General features: G+C 44.3%; 1 protein-coding gene across 2 annotated transcripts in view; it reads right to left on the bottom strand.

Annotated features, from left to right (window-relative positions):
- Positions 1-1,052: 1,052 nt before the first annotated feature.
- The window catches only part of fsip1 (fibrous sheath interacting protein 1), a 295,310-nt gene continuing 277,805 nt past the window's right edge, over positions 1,053-18,557 (bottom strand). For both annotated transcript variants that reach the window (XM_080202068.1, XM_080202069.1), the window contains 2 exons: positions 5,974-6,523; positions 1,053-2,117 (listed from right to left, as the gene is read on the bottom strand). In XM_080202068.1, the coding sequence (XP_080058194.1) occupies positions 2,077-2,117; positions 5,974-6,523 (591 nt within the window). In that variant the 3' untranslated portion in view covers positions 1,053-2,076. The remainder of the gene's footprint in view (positions 2,118-5,973; positions 6,524-18,557) is intronic.

Below are 18,557 nucleotides of genomic sequence, written 5' to 3'. Positions count from 1 at the left end.
CTTTAAGACTGCATGAAGATAGAATCATAAAAGACAAACCAGTAATGATAAAACATAAAGATCAGCAAGTCATTACACTGTCTAAATAGGAGTCCAAATTACAGTACAGCAATATTTCATATTCCCAAATCCAAATAGAGACAAATACCAAAGCGTTCCTCGGAATTTAATCTATGAAAATCAGACATTTTATTTTCTTGAAAATACAAAGGGGAAAATTGGTAGCCAGAAAAAAAAAACAAGCAAAACCCAGGCATCAAAACACAGCAATTAGGGCTTCCTATTTTACACAATGATCACTGAAAACATTAACTTTGTTAACAAGTTTATTGTAATAACATTGGAAATATTGCAGTCTCATTTTTAGTCCCACAAGATTAAGGGGTGGGGGGGGGAGAACAGTAAGAAGAAAAAGATTGAAAGACTTTCTGACATAAATATTGGTGTGAAAAATATTTGATTTGATTTATTATTGTCACATGTATTAACACACAGTGAAAGTATTGTTTCTTGCGTGCTATACAGACAAAGCGTACCATTCATAGAGAAGGAAATGAGAGAGTGCAGAATGTAGTGTTACAGCCATAGCTAGGGTGTAGAGGAAGATCAACTTAATGCGAGGTAGGTCCATTCAAAAGTCTGACAGCAGCAGGGAAGAAGCTATTCTTGAGTTGGTGGGTACGTGACCTCAGGCTTTTGTATCTTTTTCCTGATGGAAAACGGTGGAAGAGAGAATGTCCGGGGTGTGTAGGGTCCTTGATTATCCCGGCTGCTTTTCCCCGAGGCAGCGGGAAGTGTAGACAGGGTCAATGGATGGGAGGCTGGTTTGCGTGATGGATTGGGCTACATTCACGACCTTTTGTAGTTTCTTGAGATCCTGGACAGAGCTTGGGGTGAATGTCTCATCCTTTCTATACAGCAGGAAATAGCCAATCACAATTCCTCAGCAGTATTTGAAGATGGTTTGTGGGGGGAAGGTGAGGGGGATGTGGGAGTGGGGTGGTTCGGGGATGGGGTGGGATGGTTAGGGGGTGGGTGGGGATGGCCCTGATATAACCTCAGGTTCAAGTACGTGACCGTGATTCAGTGCAAACCATGTTACACAGAATGAGGCCATTCAGCCAATCAATCGTGTGCCAGCAGTTTAGCCTTTAGTTCCACTCCCTTTCTCCTTCCCAAGAGCCCTGAAAAACTTTCCTTTTTAAGAATGTACCTGATTCCCTTTTGCAAGTTACTATCCAATCTGTGTCAATCATTCTTCCAGCATTGCACTGTCGAGCATAAAACAACTTGCTGCATAAAATAATTTATGGTCATCTCCCTTCCAGTTTTACTGCCAGTTATCTTACCGCTGAGTTCTCTGTTTATACTCTCCTGTCAGTGAAAAGGGTTTCTATTTACTTACTCTGCCAAAACCCCTCATCATTGTGAACTAAATCACTCCAAACGTTTCTCCGTTCCAAGGGAACAACTAACATTTCTCTCATTCCTTGACATAACTGAAATCCCCTTATCCCTGGTGCCTTTCCAATAGATCTCCTCAGCACTGTCTCCAAGGCCTGATATCGCGTCTGCGCCATCCCTAAAGCCTGGTAGAGGTCCCAGATACTCAGCAGAGGGTACCTAATCAGCTACATCACCTAAGCTGGTACTTCCTTGCCCGTTTACCCAAAATGGCGGCTCAGTAAGACCTTGTCAAGCTTGAATAAGAATATCTCCTCTTGATTGCTTCTCCAGAATTTGTCGGAAGAGCAATCTGCTTTCGTACTCCGTTTAACCGGGTTACCCTGCTCCATGACAGAAGCAAAGTTCAACGCGAGGAACCACAACTGGATCGAAGCAATTGCAAAACAAAATAAAAATCATATTCCCTTAAAATGATGTGCTTTGTGCAATGTCTGTGGATCACCCAACTATGGCTAATAAATTGGGGAATTTAAATACTAAAGATCTGACTACCCAGAGTGATTGGCACCAACAATGTTTTCTCGGGACCAGACTTGCAATTCTTTAATAAAGACTACTTCATAAACCTCTGACATTAAATTGCCATAAAACGCAGTCACGATGTTTCTCCTACTGCTGTTCCAGCTCGCTGTTGGCAGCACTTTCACCATCTAGAGAGAAAATAAAGGCATATTCAACAGCGTGAATCAAATATTCAGCAGCAGAAATTTTCAATAAACACTGAATCAATGATTTCCCTCACTGAAATATGCAGACCAGGAATGTCAGAGGAATGGTCCCAGAAATATTCTAAGATGGTGGGAGCTACAGCATTCCTGGATTTGGGAGGAGAAGAATCAGCCAGAGTTCCCATTGCTAATAGTTTTACAGTGACTATTGCTGGAAAGCAAACTTGCTCAAAAGTTGGGTAAAGAAAAATTGGTGCACCCATTGGTGCAGTATTTTTAAGCATGGCCATTGGCAGCATCTGGTGGAGACGGATACAAAGAGCTTATTTAATATCTCAGCCACGACCTCTGCTTCCTGCAAAATATTCTCCTGTTAATTATCCCCACCTTTCCTTTGACTAGACTTACACTATTTGTATATTTATAAAAGACTTGAGTTCTCTCTCATGTTAGCTACCCATCTATTCTCATACATCCTCTTTGCCTCTCATATTCCAGTATTCGTCACCCTTATGTTGTAATTATACCAGATTGTAGCTATATAAATTATCTCTTCTTTCTTTTATTAACATCATAACTTCTGCTGTTTATTTTCCTTAGTTGGCAAGTGTTGAGTTATAGAATCATAGAATCTCTACAGTGCAGAAGGAGGCCATTTGGCCCATCAAGTCTGCAGTGATCACAATCCCACCCTATCCCCACAACCCCATGCATTTACCCTAGCTAGTCCCCCTGACACTAAGGGGCAATTTACCATGGCCAATGCTCCTATCCCGCACCTCTTTGGACTGTGGGAGGAAACTGGAACACCCAGACGAAACCCATGCAGGCACGGAGCGAATGTGCAAACTCCACACAGACAGTGACCCGAGCTGGGAATCGAACCCAGGTCTCTGGCGCTGTGAGGCAGCAGTACGAACGACTGTGCCATTCTAATGGTACTTTGAGGGGGTGCTTGCGCAGACTCGCTGGGAGAAATGTGCAAGAGTAAGGGTGGTCTAATTAACGGACAGGACTGGTGCAGTGTCACTCACAGTGTCCGCAGAACAATGACACATAATAAAACAGTGTGTTCAAAGGAACGATAGCATTTGGGATTGAGTTAAAGATCTTAACGATTAACAATCAGCAACTGATAAGTTACATGTAACTGAACAGCTTTACAAGACTGTTGTGATATTAAGTAAATGACAAATCTAATAATAGCCAGCTATGGATAACGAATACAAAATAGGTTCCCTGTAAATATGTACCTGTGCAGGACAGCTACACAGAAGTTTACTGACTTAATTCCACTAAGGGCATCAAACTGGTTGATTACAAAACCCCTAAGTATCTTCCGATATCCAATAAGAATGGCTAACATAGAATGTGATAGAATCCCTAAGTTTAAGTTAAACTTAAACTTATATCCAATAAGGGTGGCTAATATAGAATTCCTACAGTGCAGAAAGAGACCATTCAGCCCATCGAGTCTGCACTGACAATCCCACCCAGGCCCAATCCTCATAAACCCATTTATTTACCCTGCTAACCTCCTGACACTAAGGGGCAATTTAGTATGGCCAATCAACCCAAATCTGCACATCTTTGGACTAGGGGAGGAAACATGAGCACCAGAGCAAACCCACACAGACATGGGGAGAATGTGCAAACTCCACACAGGCAGTGACCCAAACCAGAATTGAACTCGGTTCCCAGGTGCTGTGAGGCAACAGCGTTAACCACAGTTAACCATTGGATGGTGGAAGAGGTTATAGGTAATGAATATAAATTAACCATATATTCATAGAGACATAGAAGTTTACAGCATGGAAACAGGCCCTTCAGACCAACTTGTCCAGGCTGCCGTTTTTTTTGAACACCTAAGCTAATCCCAATTGCCCACATTTGGCCCATATCCCTCTATACCCATCATACCCATGTAACTATCTAAATGCTTTTTAAAAGACAAAATTGTACCCACCTCTACTACTACCTCTGGTAGCTTGTTCCAGACACTCACCACCCTCTCTGTGAAAAAATTGCCCCTCTGGACACTTCTGTATCTCTCCCCTCTCACTTTAAACCTATGCCCTCTGGTTTAGACTCCCCTACCTTTGGGAAAAGATATTGACTATCTAGCTGATCTGTGCCCCTCATTATTTTGTAGACCTCTATAAACTCACCCCTCAGCCTCCTGCACTCCAGAGAAAAAAGTCCCAGTCTATTCAGCCTCTCCTTATAACTCAATCCATCAAGTCCTAGTAGCATCCTAGTAAATCTTTAATTAGTTGGAAGAGTGGATAAAGATTCTTTTTGAAACAATTGCAAAACCATAAAGCAAATGACATTGAATTCAATGAAAAATATCTGGAATTAAGAATCTGCTGATGACCACTGTCGATTGTCAGAAAAACACATCAGGTTCACTAATGTCCTTTAGGGAAGGAAATCTACTGTCCTTACCTGGTCAGGCCTACGTGTGACTCCACAGCAATGTGGTTGACTCTCAACTGCCCTCAAGCAACTAAGAATGGCCAGTAAATGCTGGCGAGCCAACGATGCCCATGTCCCGTAAATGAATAAAAGAAAAACATAGAAAACCCCACAGTACAGAAACAGGCCATTCAGTCCATCGAGTCTGCACCGATCACAATCCCACCCAGGTCCCACCTCCATATTCCTACATATTTATCCACTAATTCTTCTAATCTATGCATCCCAGGACACCGAGGGCAATTTTTCTTTTAGCGTGGCCAATCAACCTAACCCACGCATCTTTGGACTGTGGGAGGAAACCTACGCAGACATGGGGAGAATGTGCAAACTCCACACAGACTGTGACCCAAGCCAGAAATCAAACCCAGGTCCCTGGAGCTGTGAAACAGCAGTGCTAACCACTGTGCTACCGTGCCATCCATTCGTTTTAAGTAAATGAATACATGACTATTACCCAGACAGGTTAGCAATCCTGGCAAACTGAAATGTCCGTTACTAAACTGGGTTCTGGCCTGACTGGTTGTTCAGCAGCACTTGCCTGGCTGTTCTTGGCACGACACTATCAGAATGAACCACATATAAACAAGCAGACACCTATTTGAAACTTCTAAAAAGAAAACTCATGGAGGGAACAGCAGCTCAATCACTCGGTATATAAACATTGAAACACATCCGCATATCCTCTGGATCCTATGCAAGCTCATAAGATATAGGAATGGAATTAGGCCATTCGGCCCATCGAGTCCACTCCGCCATTCATTCGATCGCGGCTGATATGCTCCTCATCCCTATTTTCCTGCCTTCTCCCCACAGCCCTTCACCCCATTACCAATTAAAAATCTGTCTAACTCCTCCTTAAATTCACTCACTGTCCCAGCACCCACCGCACTTTGGGGTAGCAAATTCCACGGATTTACAATGCTTTGGGTTAAGTAGTTTCACCTCAACTCTGTTTTAAATTTGCCGCTCCTTATCCTGAGACTATGACCTCTCATCCCAGAATGCCCCACAAGAGGAAGCATCCACTCCATGTCTACTTTATCCAGACCTTTTATCATCTTGTAAACCTCAATTTGATCTCCTCTCATTCTTCTAAATTCCAGAGAGTATCGGCCTAAACTGTTTAATCTCTCTTCATACGACAAACCCCTCATCTCTGGAATCAACCTAGTGAACCTCCTCTGAACTGCCTCCAATGCCACTACATCTTTCCTCAAATAAGGGGACTAAAACTCTGCACAATACTCCAGGTGTTAAATGATAGATTGGTACAGGATACAAAATGCTGAAACAATTACTTTTGATTCAGTGCTCCGATCGAAATGAAATTTTAAGTGATGATGGGGTATAACAGTACCTCTGTGTTGTAACTGTGGAATGGTGGGACTGTTGTCATCTGTTGACAGTTCCTTGTCCATGGATTCGTCAAGATTTGGACCATCCAGGAATGTGGGCTTTTTCACTTGTTTGATCTCCAGAGCCCTGGCCATGTAGGATTCTGCACTATTGCCTGATGTCCACCTTTCCACTTCACTCTCCGACTTATCGTCTTCTGCCGACGGAATGGCCAACTTGATGTTGGCCGTGACCTTGTTGCGATAGTAGTTGGGATCTTCACTCTCAATAACACCAGCTAACGGTTTGATCCCTCCCTCAGCTCTACTGGGGGCTGGAGAAAGGCCGGCGTTGTACGCATCCTCCAAAAGCTGGGAAAGGACAGATTCCGACAGCCGTGGAGTGTTGTAGATAGTCACTGACGGAGGCCGTGGGAGACACAAAGAACCAGCAGGTTCAGAATTACCATCCAAAGCTGTATCTTCAGATATTCTTCCTAAACTTTGACATCGGACGCACTCATCCAGTAAGGAAGTCAACTGGTCTTTTGATACGTATGACGCTCCGTTAGCCTGGAACCAAAAAGATAGCAACAAGTCAGCAAGTACAACTAATCACCTTATCGAACACTCTGTTTGTTAATTCGATTTCATCAACTTCAGACTTTAGGGCAATAAAAAAAGGAACAGAAAAGAAATCATTTTGCAATAAAGTTTGTTTATTAGTCACAAGTTGGCTTACATTAACACCGCAATGAAGTTACTGTGAAAATCCCCTAGTCATCACATTCCAGGTATACTGAGGGAGAATTTAGCACGGTCAACGCACTTAACCAGTCTTTCAAACTGTGGGAGGAAATCGGAGCACCTGGAGGAAACCCTACAGACATGGGGAGAATGTGCAAACTCCACACACAGACAGTGACCCAAGCCGGGAATCGAACCTGGGTCCCTGGCACTGTGAGGCAGCTGTGCTAACCACTGTGCCACCGTCAGCGGGAAAAATGTCTGTTGATGCTTTTTCTTCTGAAGAGTTTAATGTTTAAAACTTATTTATTAGTGGCACAAGTAAACTTACATTAACCAGACTGATTACTGGAATGACATGACTGACATATGAGGAGAGACTGGATTGACTGAGCTTGTACTCATTGGGATTTAAAAGAATGAGAGGGGATCTCATGGAAACACAGCACCATAGAATCCCTACAGTGCAGAAAGAGGCCATTCAGCCCATTCAGGCTGCACCAACCACAATCCCACCCAGGCTCTAACCCATAGCCACATGCATTTACCCTAACTAGTCCCCCTGACACTAAAGGGCACTTTATCATGTTCAATCCACTTAACATCCTTGAACTGCGGGAGGAAACCGGAGTACCCGGAGGAAACCCACACAGACACAGGGAGAACTTGCAGACTCCGCACAGACAGTGACCCAAGCTGGAAATTGAACTCGGGTCCTTGGCGTGGTGAGGCAGCAGTGCTAACCACTGTGCCAACATATAAATATAAAATCCTGAGACTGGGTGGGCTAGATGCAGGGAGGATGTTCCCAATGTTGGGAAAGTGCAGAATTAGAGTGCAGAATCTAAGAATAAGGAGTAAGCTATTCAGGAATGAACATAGAAAACTACAGCACAAACAGGCCCTTCGGCCCACAAGTTGTGCTGATCATATCCCTACCTACTAGGCCTACCTATAACCCTCAATCCTATTAAATCGCATGCGCTCATCCAGAAGTCTCTTAAAAGACCCCAACGAGTTCACCTCCACCACCACCGACGGCAGCCGATTCCACTCTGCCACCACCCTCTCAGTGAAAAACTTACCCCTGACATCTCCTCTGTACCTACTCCCCAGCACCTTAAACCTGTGTCCTCTCGTAGCCACCATTTCAGCCCCTGGGAAATAGCTTCCGAGAATCCACCCTATCTATACCTCTCAACATCTTACAAACCTCTATCAGGTCACCTCTCATCCTTCGTCTCTCCAGGAAGAAAAGACCGAGCTCCCTCAACCTATCCTCATAAGGCATGACACCCAATCCAGGCAACATCCTTGTAAATCTCTTCTACACCCTTTCAATGGCTTCCACATCTTTTTTGTAATGAGGCGACCATAACTGCGCACAGTACTCCAAGTGGGGTCTGACTAGGGTCTTATAAAGCTGCAATGAGAGAGGAAGAACTTCTTCATTCAGAGAGTTGTGAACCTGTGGAATTCTCTACCACAGAAAACTGTTGGGGCCAATTTGTTAAATGTGTTCTAGAGGGAGCTGGACGTGGCCCTTACAGCTAAAGGGATCAGAGGATATGGAGAGAAAGTGGGAGTGGGATACTGAAAGTATATGATCAGCCATGATCATACTGAATGGTGGTGCAGGCTTGAGGGGCCAAATGGCCTTTTCCTGCACCTATTTTCTATGTTTCTAGCACTGCAATGAAGTTACTGTGAAAGTCCCCTAGTCACCACACTCCGGCACCTGTTCGGGTACACTGAGGGAGAATTTAGCACGACCAATGCACCCAACCAGCACGTCTTTCAAAATCCCCCAGTCACGGCAATATAGCTACATGTATTATTCAAACATGTACAGTGTTGGTTAGCCCCTGCCAAGACATCAGCAGTAATGAAAGATAAATCAGGTTTTATTTCTAAACAGTGTCTACATCTTTCAGTTTTTAAACACATGTTATTCAGGTTGTCAAAATTTTCTGGAAATTTCCTGGCGGTTTTTGCCAAATTGGAACTGAGTTTTTTTAACGAGGCCATAAATCCGACAGAATCCACTTGTGAAAAAAAGTGAACAAGAGCTTCTCCATTGAATAAATAATGATTTCTTTGGCAAATGTCCATTGGGAATTAGAAAAGAGGACAGGATAAGGATTTAGGATAGGAACTCTCAAACAGGAAAAACTCTATGGCCAGAATTCTACCACCCCGCCCTCCATGGAATCGGAGCGGGCGAGGGGCGGACAACAGAAAGGTCTGTTGACCTTGGGCGGGATTTCACAGTTTCGGAACCAACAAGGCCATAAAACATGCTCAATGCGCTCACATGATTTTGTGGCACTGTTAAATTTATAAATAAATATACCTCCTAGTACGTGACTTCTTGGTCTCTACCTATCTGTACAAAAAAATCTGTACCTCATCAGTATCTAAAGTACAGCTGCTGAAAGCCAATAAAATGTTGCACCAGATGGAAGCCTTAGTACATTGTGCCCTCTTCCACTGAATCAATCTTTCAAGTTAGAATTCTTTCCATTATTAAAGAAAAATAACAGAATGATTTCTCACGTTGAATCTAGGGGGCAAATTTTCCCATCCCGCCCGTCACAGGAATCGGAGCGGGCGTGGGGAGGACCACTGGGAGGTCCGTCGACCTCAGGCCTAATTTTCCGGTTTCAGGGCAAACGCGGGCAAAAAATTCCATCCCATGTGACTTGCAACGGACATGTGTGTGTCATGTAATATGGATTACACTCTAATGGATTGATGTGGAGATGCCGGCTTTGGCCTGGGGTGGGTGACCCCTGAGGAAGGAGCAGCACTCCAAAAGCTCGTGATTCCAAATAAACCTGTTGGACTTTAACCTGGCGTTGTGGGACTTCTTAAATGGATTGTTTTATGGTTTCCATTGGCTTTAGAAGAAAAAAATGTGTATTTTTGTATGATAAATTCTTGGAGGATATTGGGGCAATTGAGGCATTTAAGTGAAATTAAACATTTAAAGTGTGACCTTTGTAAAATTATCTTAGCAACAGGGAAGAACCCATTATCACCAGTTTAGTTCTAGGGAATGACTTATAACAACACTATTGGCTTAGCACAAACACACACTGGTTTCCCACACCACTTGAAACCGGTGTTTCATTGTCCCCTGGTAGTGACACGATGTAAATAGCACAATGTGCTACACAGTCAGGTCAAAAAACCTGCTATATCTGATGTATTACTTGGGAAGTTCCAGTTTTCTTAAGGATGAAGGCAGATATTTTACAAGGCGAAAGATTTATTATCATCACTTGAGTACGGAATAATCACTTGTATCAATTTTGTCTGCCTTCCTCACAAAAGCATCATTGTATTAGCTTAGTGTTTTTCCAGACTTCTTCAAGATCCACCACATTTGAATCTCTCTCAGTGAGCAGCACGGTGGCACAGTGGTTAGCACTGCAGCCTCACAGTTCCAGGGACCCGAGTTCGATTCCCTGTCCATGTGGAGTTTGCACATTCTCCCCGTGTCTGTGTGGGTTTCCTCTGGGTACTCCAGTTTCCTCCCGCCATCCAAAGATGTGCGCGATAGATGGATTGGCCATGCTAAATTGCTCTTTAGTTGCACAGGTTAGAGGGATTACGGGGATAGGGCCTGGGTGGGATTGTTGTCGGTGCGGACTCCAGGGGCCAAATGGCCTCCTTCTACACTGTAGGGATTCTATAATTGAGATCATTTGTTTTCTTCTAATTGACGTTCAATCTACACTCTTAAAATAAGCAATCAATTGATAAATTCAAAATTTCAACAGAATATAACCCACTCTTTTTGTGTTGTGTTTAATATGAACATTTTTCTTGTGTCTGCTGTTATACTGAGTTGTTCTGTAGTTGTTCCTACAATGGAATTGCAGTGTCATGCTACACATCTAAGTGAATATATCACATACCTCATCCCATGTGTATCTTTTCTTAATTTATTAGTGTCGCAAGTAAGCTTACATTAACACTGCAATGAAGTTACTATGAAAATCCCCTGGTCGCCACACTCTAGTGCCTGTTCAGGTGCTCTGAGGGAGAATTTAGCATGGCCAATGCACCTAACCAGCACATCTTTCGGAGTGTAGGGAGAAACTGAAGCACCCAGAGGAAACCCACACAGGCATGGGGAGAATGCACAAACTCCACATAGTGACCCGAACCCGGGTCCCTGGCGCTGTGAGGCAGCAGTGCTAATCACAGTGCCAACTCTTGCTGGGCATCTGGATTGGATATATAGTCCAGAATCCTCTGGCCTCCCAGGCATGTGCTTCCCACCAGCAGGAGATGGCATGTTGTTTGCCAGCGGTAGGATTCTCCAGTCCCGCCGGCAGCACATTCCCACCCATCGGCTTTTCGCCGACATGGGGTGACATGAATGGGAATTCCCATTGAAAGCGGTGGGACAAGAGGCCACCTCCTGCCGGCGGAAAACACATGGCTGGAAGGCCAGGGAATCTTGCCCATAATCTGTGTATTTACACAGTCGCTTGGTACCACAGAACCTGAACACTGCTGAAAAGCAAGGCAAGTTGCCAAAGTTTTTCATTTTGCACTCATCAGAGCAAACACAAGAATGCCAAATTTCAAATAATCACAATTTACAAGTGTGCTGAGTTGGTTGGCAAGGTTTACTTTAATTTGCCGAGGCATTGCCATAGAGAAAGCCACAGGGAACTATTGGTTCCCCAAATTCTTAGGAAATTCAAGAAAGGTGCAAGGTTTGAAAATAGCGAACAGACAAGAGGAACATGGTCAAACCTTGTGGCTTTTATAAAAAGGAGTTGAGGGAGCCTATAGTTCCCTGTTGTTTTTTTCATGGCAACACCTTGGCCAATCAAAATAATTCCTGTAGTATTAATTGTTGTGATGTTTGAAATTTGACATTCTTGCATTTGTCCTGATGGGTGCAAAACAGAAAGCTTCAACAACATGTCCCTCTTTTTAGCAATATATGTGTTTCTACTTGACGGGTGCTTAGATTGGGCGCATGCCCAATCATATGCATTTATTTATTTTATTGATTAGTGTCATAAGTAGGCTTACATTAACACTGCAGTGAAGTTACTGTGAAAATCCCCTAGTTGCCATACTCCGGCGCCCGTTCGGGCACACTGAGGGAGAATTTAGCATGGCCAATGGCACTTAAGCAGCACCTCATTTGGACTGTGGGAGGAAACCAGAGCACCCGGAGGAACCCATGCGGGCACAGGGAGAATGTGCAAACTCTGCACAGACAGTGACCCAAGCTGGGGTCCCTGATGCTGCGAGGCAGCAGTGCTAACCACCGTGCCATTTTCTTCCCTCTTAAAGAATTCCAATCTTAAGACTCACTTTAGACAGCTGCGAGCAAACAAACGAAAGAGGCAAACCTTCGCCAGTGTTTTAGCAAGGTCGTTTGGTACACTTCAAGTGCCAGACATCTTTAACAGGAGTTGAGAACACTATTCTCTTGCCTCAATTAAAAATATTCCCAATATATAAAGTTTTTTTGTCGAAGAAATGCACCTCAAAGGATTATTGTTAACGGGGGTGAGATTAGCATAGGAATCCAATAGAATCTATGAGGCATCCTCAGTACACACTGGACCACTCAGCATCACATTCTTGTCTGACAGCTTTTAACAGCCAATGATTTGTATTCACTTACCCCATAAGCATCAGTTCTATAGGGTCACTCGACATTGTTCCTTCTATTTCAATCCTGAGCCTGCACTAATTTAAGTCAAAAAAGAAAATCAGATGAAAGGGTTGCCTGGGCGCAGATTCACTTGTTGATCAAGGCCCAGAAGTTGAAAAGCAGCGGCTGACAATGTTGATGGAACAATTTTGCTGTCCCAGACGGAGCTCGGAAGGGTAAACAAGGCCATAAAAGCTCTTTAATGACTGCATAAAGGTGAAGTGGGCAGGGTCACCGCAGCCTGTCATTAAGGGGAGTCTGTAATTACACTGACGGCACGTTGATGGAGTGGGTTCAACCTCAAGTGCCTCAACTCTCACTGCCGGCACGGCTCAGAACAAATTCGGAGGCTCTCTCTCTGCGCTGACCTTTCAGCAGGAATCCAGTGCATGTTGTTATCAGCGCAGCCCCACGCCCAGCTTGCTACTGAACCAATTGACCCTTGCTCCCCCTCTCCTCCAAAGGTTTTTGTTCTTAAATGCATTCCACATTCCACACAAGACTATTGGATAGACCTTAAATCTCCACTGAAATTCCTAGTCATCAATGTCTGCGATATTCCTGCTGTGAATCCTGGCTTTGCATTGATACACTCAGGAAGTATCTGTCTAAGAATTACAGCCACCTCTTTTCTATTAAAACTGCACAGAATAATTTAAAGAACCCAGTCTTATCCCTTGTCACTACTCTATGTTTTCTTAAATTGTGTTACAGATGGTAATGCATCATACATCGCCTCCTTAAGACACCACTGGACTCGCTCCAAAACTGTAGCAATGAACCCTGAGCGAGACACATATTTTGTACAACTCTCATCAATGAACCTAACTCAAATATCCTGGCTGCAAAGAGTCAAAGTATTGAGGGAAAGTAATTTAAAGTTTATTTATTTGATTCAGAAATAAATTTATACTGCAATGAAGTTACTGTTAAAATCCCATAGTTGCCACACTCTGGCGCCTGATCGGGTACATTGACAGAGAATTTAGCGCGGCCAATGCACCCAACCAGCGCGTCTTTCAGACTGTGGGACGAAACTCACACAGACACAAGGTGAATGTACAAACTCCACACAGACAATTACCCAAGCTAGGAATCAAACCTGAGCTTCTGGTGCTGTGAGGCAGCAGTGCTAACCACTGTGCCACTGTGCCCTCACTAAGCAAATGTTTCAATCCTTGGGCTATGAATATTTATAGCACGACTTCTATATTCCCAAAGAGTCATTTAATTTCAGTCTATCAACACGAATTGCTTTGAAAGATCATAGAATCCCTACAGCGCAGAAAGAGGCAATTTGGCCCATCGAGCCTGTACTGACTCACAGGCCCTATCTCTGTAACCCCACGTATTTACCCTGCTAATCCCCCTGACACTAAGGGACAATTTATCATTTCGAATCAACCTAATTCACACATCTTTGTGGGAGGAAGGTGGAACACCCGGGGGAAACCCACACAGTCAGGGGAGAACGTGCAGACTCCACACAGACAGTCACCGGAATTAAACCTGGGTCCCTGGCGCTGTGAGGCAGCACTGCCAACCACTGTGCCATCCCAAACATCGTCAGCAGGGATGTTAAAACATCAAAGCTATTTAATGAGCCTGATGTTCAAATGGTCCAAACATGACATTATTTAAGTTTGTTTTTATGCCAGGAAGACAGTTTCCCATGAAGTGAGATTCAATTTCCTCCTGAACAACAGACAGCTCATCAGAATCAAATGTAAAGAAAATGGCAGTTATGCAGGAGGTATTATTTGTCAACTACATAATTGTGACTCATATTAATGATATGTAAATTAACATAAAGCAAACATTTTCAACTGTGAATGGATTATCTGGGATTGGTGTTTACAGCTGTGTAAATCACATCTCAAAAATATGCATTGATGTGGGATATATGTGCTAACCAAGGTCTACACAGATATTTTTAGTGTTACTTGATAAATCTCACTGAGGTTAACTGTAACTTGCTTGTCACATTCCTGGCATCTGGGTCACGATCACATGTCGACGAGCAAACACATGAACACAATGCTGTTTAATTCTTCGGTCTGTCACTCCAACCAGAGAGTGGTAGTTCACATTCAATCGCAGCTCATTAACATTCCAGGGTGGCACGGTAGTGCAGTGGTCAGCACTGCTGCTTCACAGTTCCAGGGACCAGGGTTTGATTCCCAGCTCGGGTCACTGTCTGTGTGGAGTTTGCATGTTCTCCTCGTGTCTGCGTGGGTTTCCTCCGGGTGCTCCAGTTTCCTCCCACACTCCAAAGATGTGCGGGTTAGGTTGATCAGCCATGCTAAAATTGCCCCTTAGTGTCCTGAGGAGTGTAGGTTAGAGGGATTAGCGGGTAAATATGTAGGGATATGGGGATAGGACCTGGTGGGATTGTGGTCGGTGCAGACTCGATGGGCCAAATGGCTTCTTTCTGCACTGTAGGGTTTCTATGTTCCATTTATCATTCATGAGCTCACCAGACAATTACGCTTACTGATAAAAAGGCAAAATACTGCAGATGCTGGAACAAAAACAGAAAATGCTGGAAAATCTCAGCAGGTCTGACAGCATCTGTGGAAAGAGAATAGAGCCAATGTTTTGAATCAGATATAATAGAATAGAATAGAATACCTACAGTGCAGAGGGAGGCTATTCAGCCATTGACTCTGCACCAGCTCTGTGAAAGAGTATCTTACCCAGGCACAACTCCTGCCCTAACACCATAACCCCATGCGGTTACCCTGCTAAACCCCTAACCTACACATTTTGGGACACTAAGGGGCAATTTAGCATGATTGATGTATCTAACCTGCACATCTTTGGATAGTGAGGGGCAATTTAGCATGATTAATGTACCTAACCTGCACAACATGGGACACTAAAGGGCAATCTAGCATGGCCAATCCACCTAACCAGCACATGTTGGGATCCACAGTTTATGGCAAAGATGTCTGCAACACCAGAGGGAAGTGAGATGTCACAGGAGAGTTGGAGGGTTGGCCTGCGGGATAGGGCAGACCCTTGCTTCATTACTGCTGACCTGGATCCAAATACCATTCCTTTCCAATCAGGCTATCTGAGTTATTACAACCTGTTTTTGGATTAAACTAGCCAGATAAAATTATTTTTTATTCATTTGTGTCACAAGTAGGTTTACATTAACACTGCAATGAAGTTACTGTGAAAATCCCCGAGTCACCACACTCGGGCGCCTGTTTGGGTACACTGAGGGAGAATTAAGCACGGCCAATCCACCTAACCAGCACATCTTTCGGACTGTGGGAGGAAACCGGAGCACCCAGAGGAAACCCACGCAGACACGGGGAGAACGTGCAGGCTCCACACAGACAGTGACCCAAGCTGGGAATCGAACCCAGGTCCCTGGCGCTGTGAGACAGCGGAGCTAACCGCTGTGCCAGGAATTAAGGGATCGAGATTAAATAATAAATAAAGGCATTGAGAAACAAAGAAAAGCAAATATCTGTAGCTTTTAAATTTCTCACTCCCTAGACACTGTGGAGTCGTTTGTGAAAGACTTGCGCATACCAAACCTTAGCTGCTCTTTAATTAAATGGTAGTAAACATTATACTGAGTGTTAAAAACAAATCAGTGAACTATGCAATGCTGCAGTTTGGAATATGATATCATCAAACAGAATTGTGAACTTGAGTGAATCCTGAAGTATTTTAACCCGCGAGTAGATACATGAAAGGGGAACCTGGCCTTGAGCCTCTGGGTTTGGACACAGAGAGTGAGATTCTCTGCCCTGCCAGCCACGTGTTTCCCGCCAGTGGGAGGTGGTGTGTTGTTTGCTTTGCGGTGGGATTCTCTGGTCCTGCTGCTGTCAATGGGAACTCCCAGTGATGCCACCCCACCCTGGCAGGAAATCCGCAGGCGGGGGTGCGCTGCCAACGGGGCCAGAGAATCCCGTCGGCGTGAATGGCTGGAGAATTCCAGCTCCATTTTCCAGCTGAATTTTACTGCCTAGTTGGGATCACCCCAGTGGGATCTCGGGCTCTGTTCTGGTACCTTCTCGGGAACTGGCTGGCAGCTATGAGACTACTTACTGTGCCCACCCCAGTCCAACGCTGGCAACTCCACACCTCGGTGTACCCGAACAGGCACCGGAGTGTGGCGACTAGGGGATTTTCACAGTAACTTCATTGCAGTGTTAATGTAAGCCTATTTGTGACACTAATAAATCAACTTAATCAATTGGTGATGAGTCAGGAAGCCTCTCCGTGATCCTTTCCTTAATCTGGGTGGAGACAGAAAGCAGAGAGGACCCCAGGAGGGCATTAAATTCTGTATCCACTAAAACTAATGGAAAGGAAAATAATCACAGCCAGTAAATCATGGAAATACCCCAAAGGATTCTTGTTCAGCTCATGATGTGAATGTATCCAGGTCGATGCAGGAAAATAGGGCAGACACAAAAATATTTCAATGGGAAAAGTCCAATGTATTCTCATTAACACAGTGCCAAATTGCTTTCTGATTAGGAAGGAAAATAATAATCCTCCATTGAATACAGGATGATCATGATAGGAATGAGACAAGAGCCTACCTGTACAACTGCAATGTCAGAAATGCCTGTCCATTGCTGGCAGTGGGCATTGCTGTGGTGGCACCGGGGGGGTGGGGGGGGGGGGGGGTGGGTTGGATTGCCTAAGTTCAGAAAGCAACCTTGAAACGCCTGCTGCAAAATCTCCAGCAGCCTCCACAGAGCAAGGCATCAGCCCAGCAAAAACACGCAAACCGCCCTGTAGCCAGGAGGTAAAGCAGGGTCAGGGGCGCATCTGCGTGGCAGATGCAAGTCCCACTATGTAGGGGATGGTAGCAATTCCCATCACAGCAGGAAAAAAACGGCCACTGCGTGACATTTTCATACAATGCCGCTGGATACAGAGTTTCCTGGCTATGTGAAAAAGGACTGCTCCTGTAATCTGCATGCAAATTGTGAGCACGCAGTCGGGATAACTGCAAAAAGACCTCGTTACAAGCCAGCCCCTGCTGCAGCCTAACATTGCCGGGAAGCGCAGCTCATACGGAAGAGGTGAAAGACTCCCAGTGCAGCTTCAGCTCTTGGCCATTTAGCCAACATGTGTTTGAATCCTACTTTTAATACAGGCACGATGAGTAACTTGTTATTTTACTTTACCTCAACATTCCCCTCGATTTTATACACATTTCATTCCAAGAACCCAATACAGCTGTAGGACTGATTTATTGCAAAAGGAGAAGGAAATAACACTGTAAAGGTTTATGGAATAAAACTGAAAGCCAAATCTAAGCTTGCACTAATATGAAGGTCAAATACTTAAAGTAGCATTGATGAAATTTACATGCCACATCACTGAACTTGGGATATTGGAGCCTATAAACAAGAGTAGGCCATTTAACCCTTTGAGTCTGTTCCAACTCTTCACTAAATCATTGAATCAAAGGTGTGAGGGTTAGGTTGATTGGCCATGGTAAATTGACCCTAGGGGATTAGCAGGTTAAACGTGTGGCGTTACAGGAATGGGGCCTAGGTGGGATGTGGTGGGTACAGACTCGATGGGCTGAATGGCAAGTTGAACCTGTGGTGATTGAATGAGTCAGACAGAGGGTGGCGACTGCAGGATTTTCACAGTAACTTCATTGCAGCGTTAATGTCAGCCTATTTATGACACTAATAAATAAACTTTAAAACAAAGTGTTTATCAGTTTCGGGAACAAAGAACTCTCCTAGCGCCAGTCAACGAGTGGGTTTCTGTTAAAAGCTGAGATCTGGGGAAACAACATGAATCCAAACCTTGTTTTCAGCAAAACGTGCCAACAGGTCTTTTCATAGACTAGACCTGGATAGAGACAGTTGCCTTGGATTATGTGTAATGTAAACCCTTCTTTGTGAGGGCATTTCGGCTTGATGACAGTACGTGTGGTGCCAACCTTTTGAGTTCTGCTTCAGAAGATCGGTTTACTGTTTCTCAGACTATTCAAGCTGCTGCTTTTGTATTGGAGGAGACTTACCAAGGGAAGCAGTTTGACTCTTGGGTCCCCTCTCCCACTGAAGCTTTACCCCAGACTCTGCATCATTCGGTCTTCAGTCATCCCGCCTGCAAGGTAAGCAAATGCAGCATGGCGCGGCAGCTATAAGTTTCCACTCTCAGCTTTCCAAGTAA

This window comes from Carcharhinus amblyrhynchos, chromosome 14, assembly GCF_965287045.1.
Source record: "Carcharhinus amblyrhynchos chromosome 14, sCarAmb.v2.hapA, whole genome shotgun sequence".
In the NCBI taxonomy this organism is placed as follows: Eukaryota; Metazoa; Chordata; class Chondrichthyes; order Carcharhiniformes; family Carcharhinidae; genus Carcharhinus; species Carcharhinus amblyrhynchos.
The sequence above is the reverse complement of the archived record's forward strand: the minus strand, read 5'-3'. Positions and strand labels throughout refer to the sequence as shown.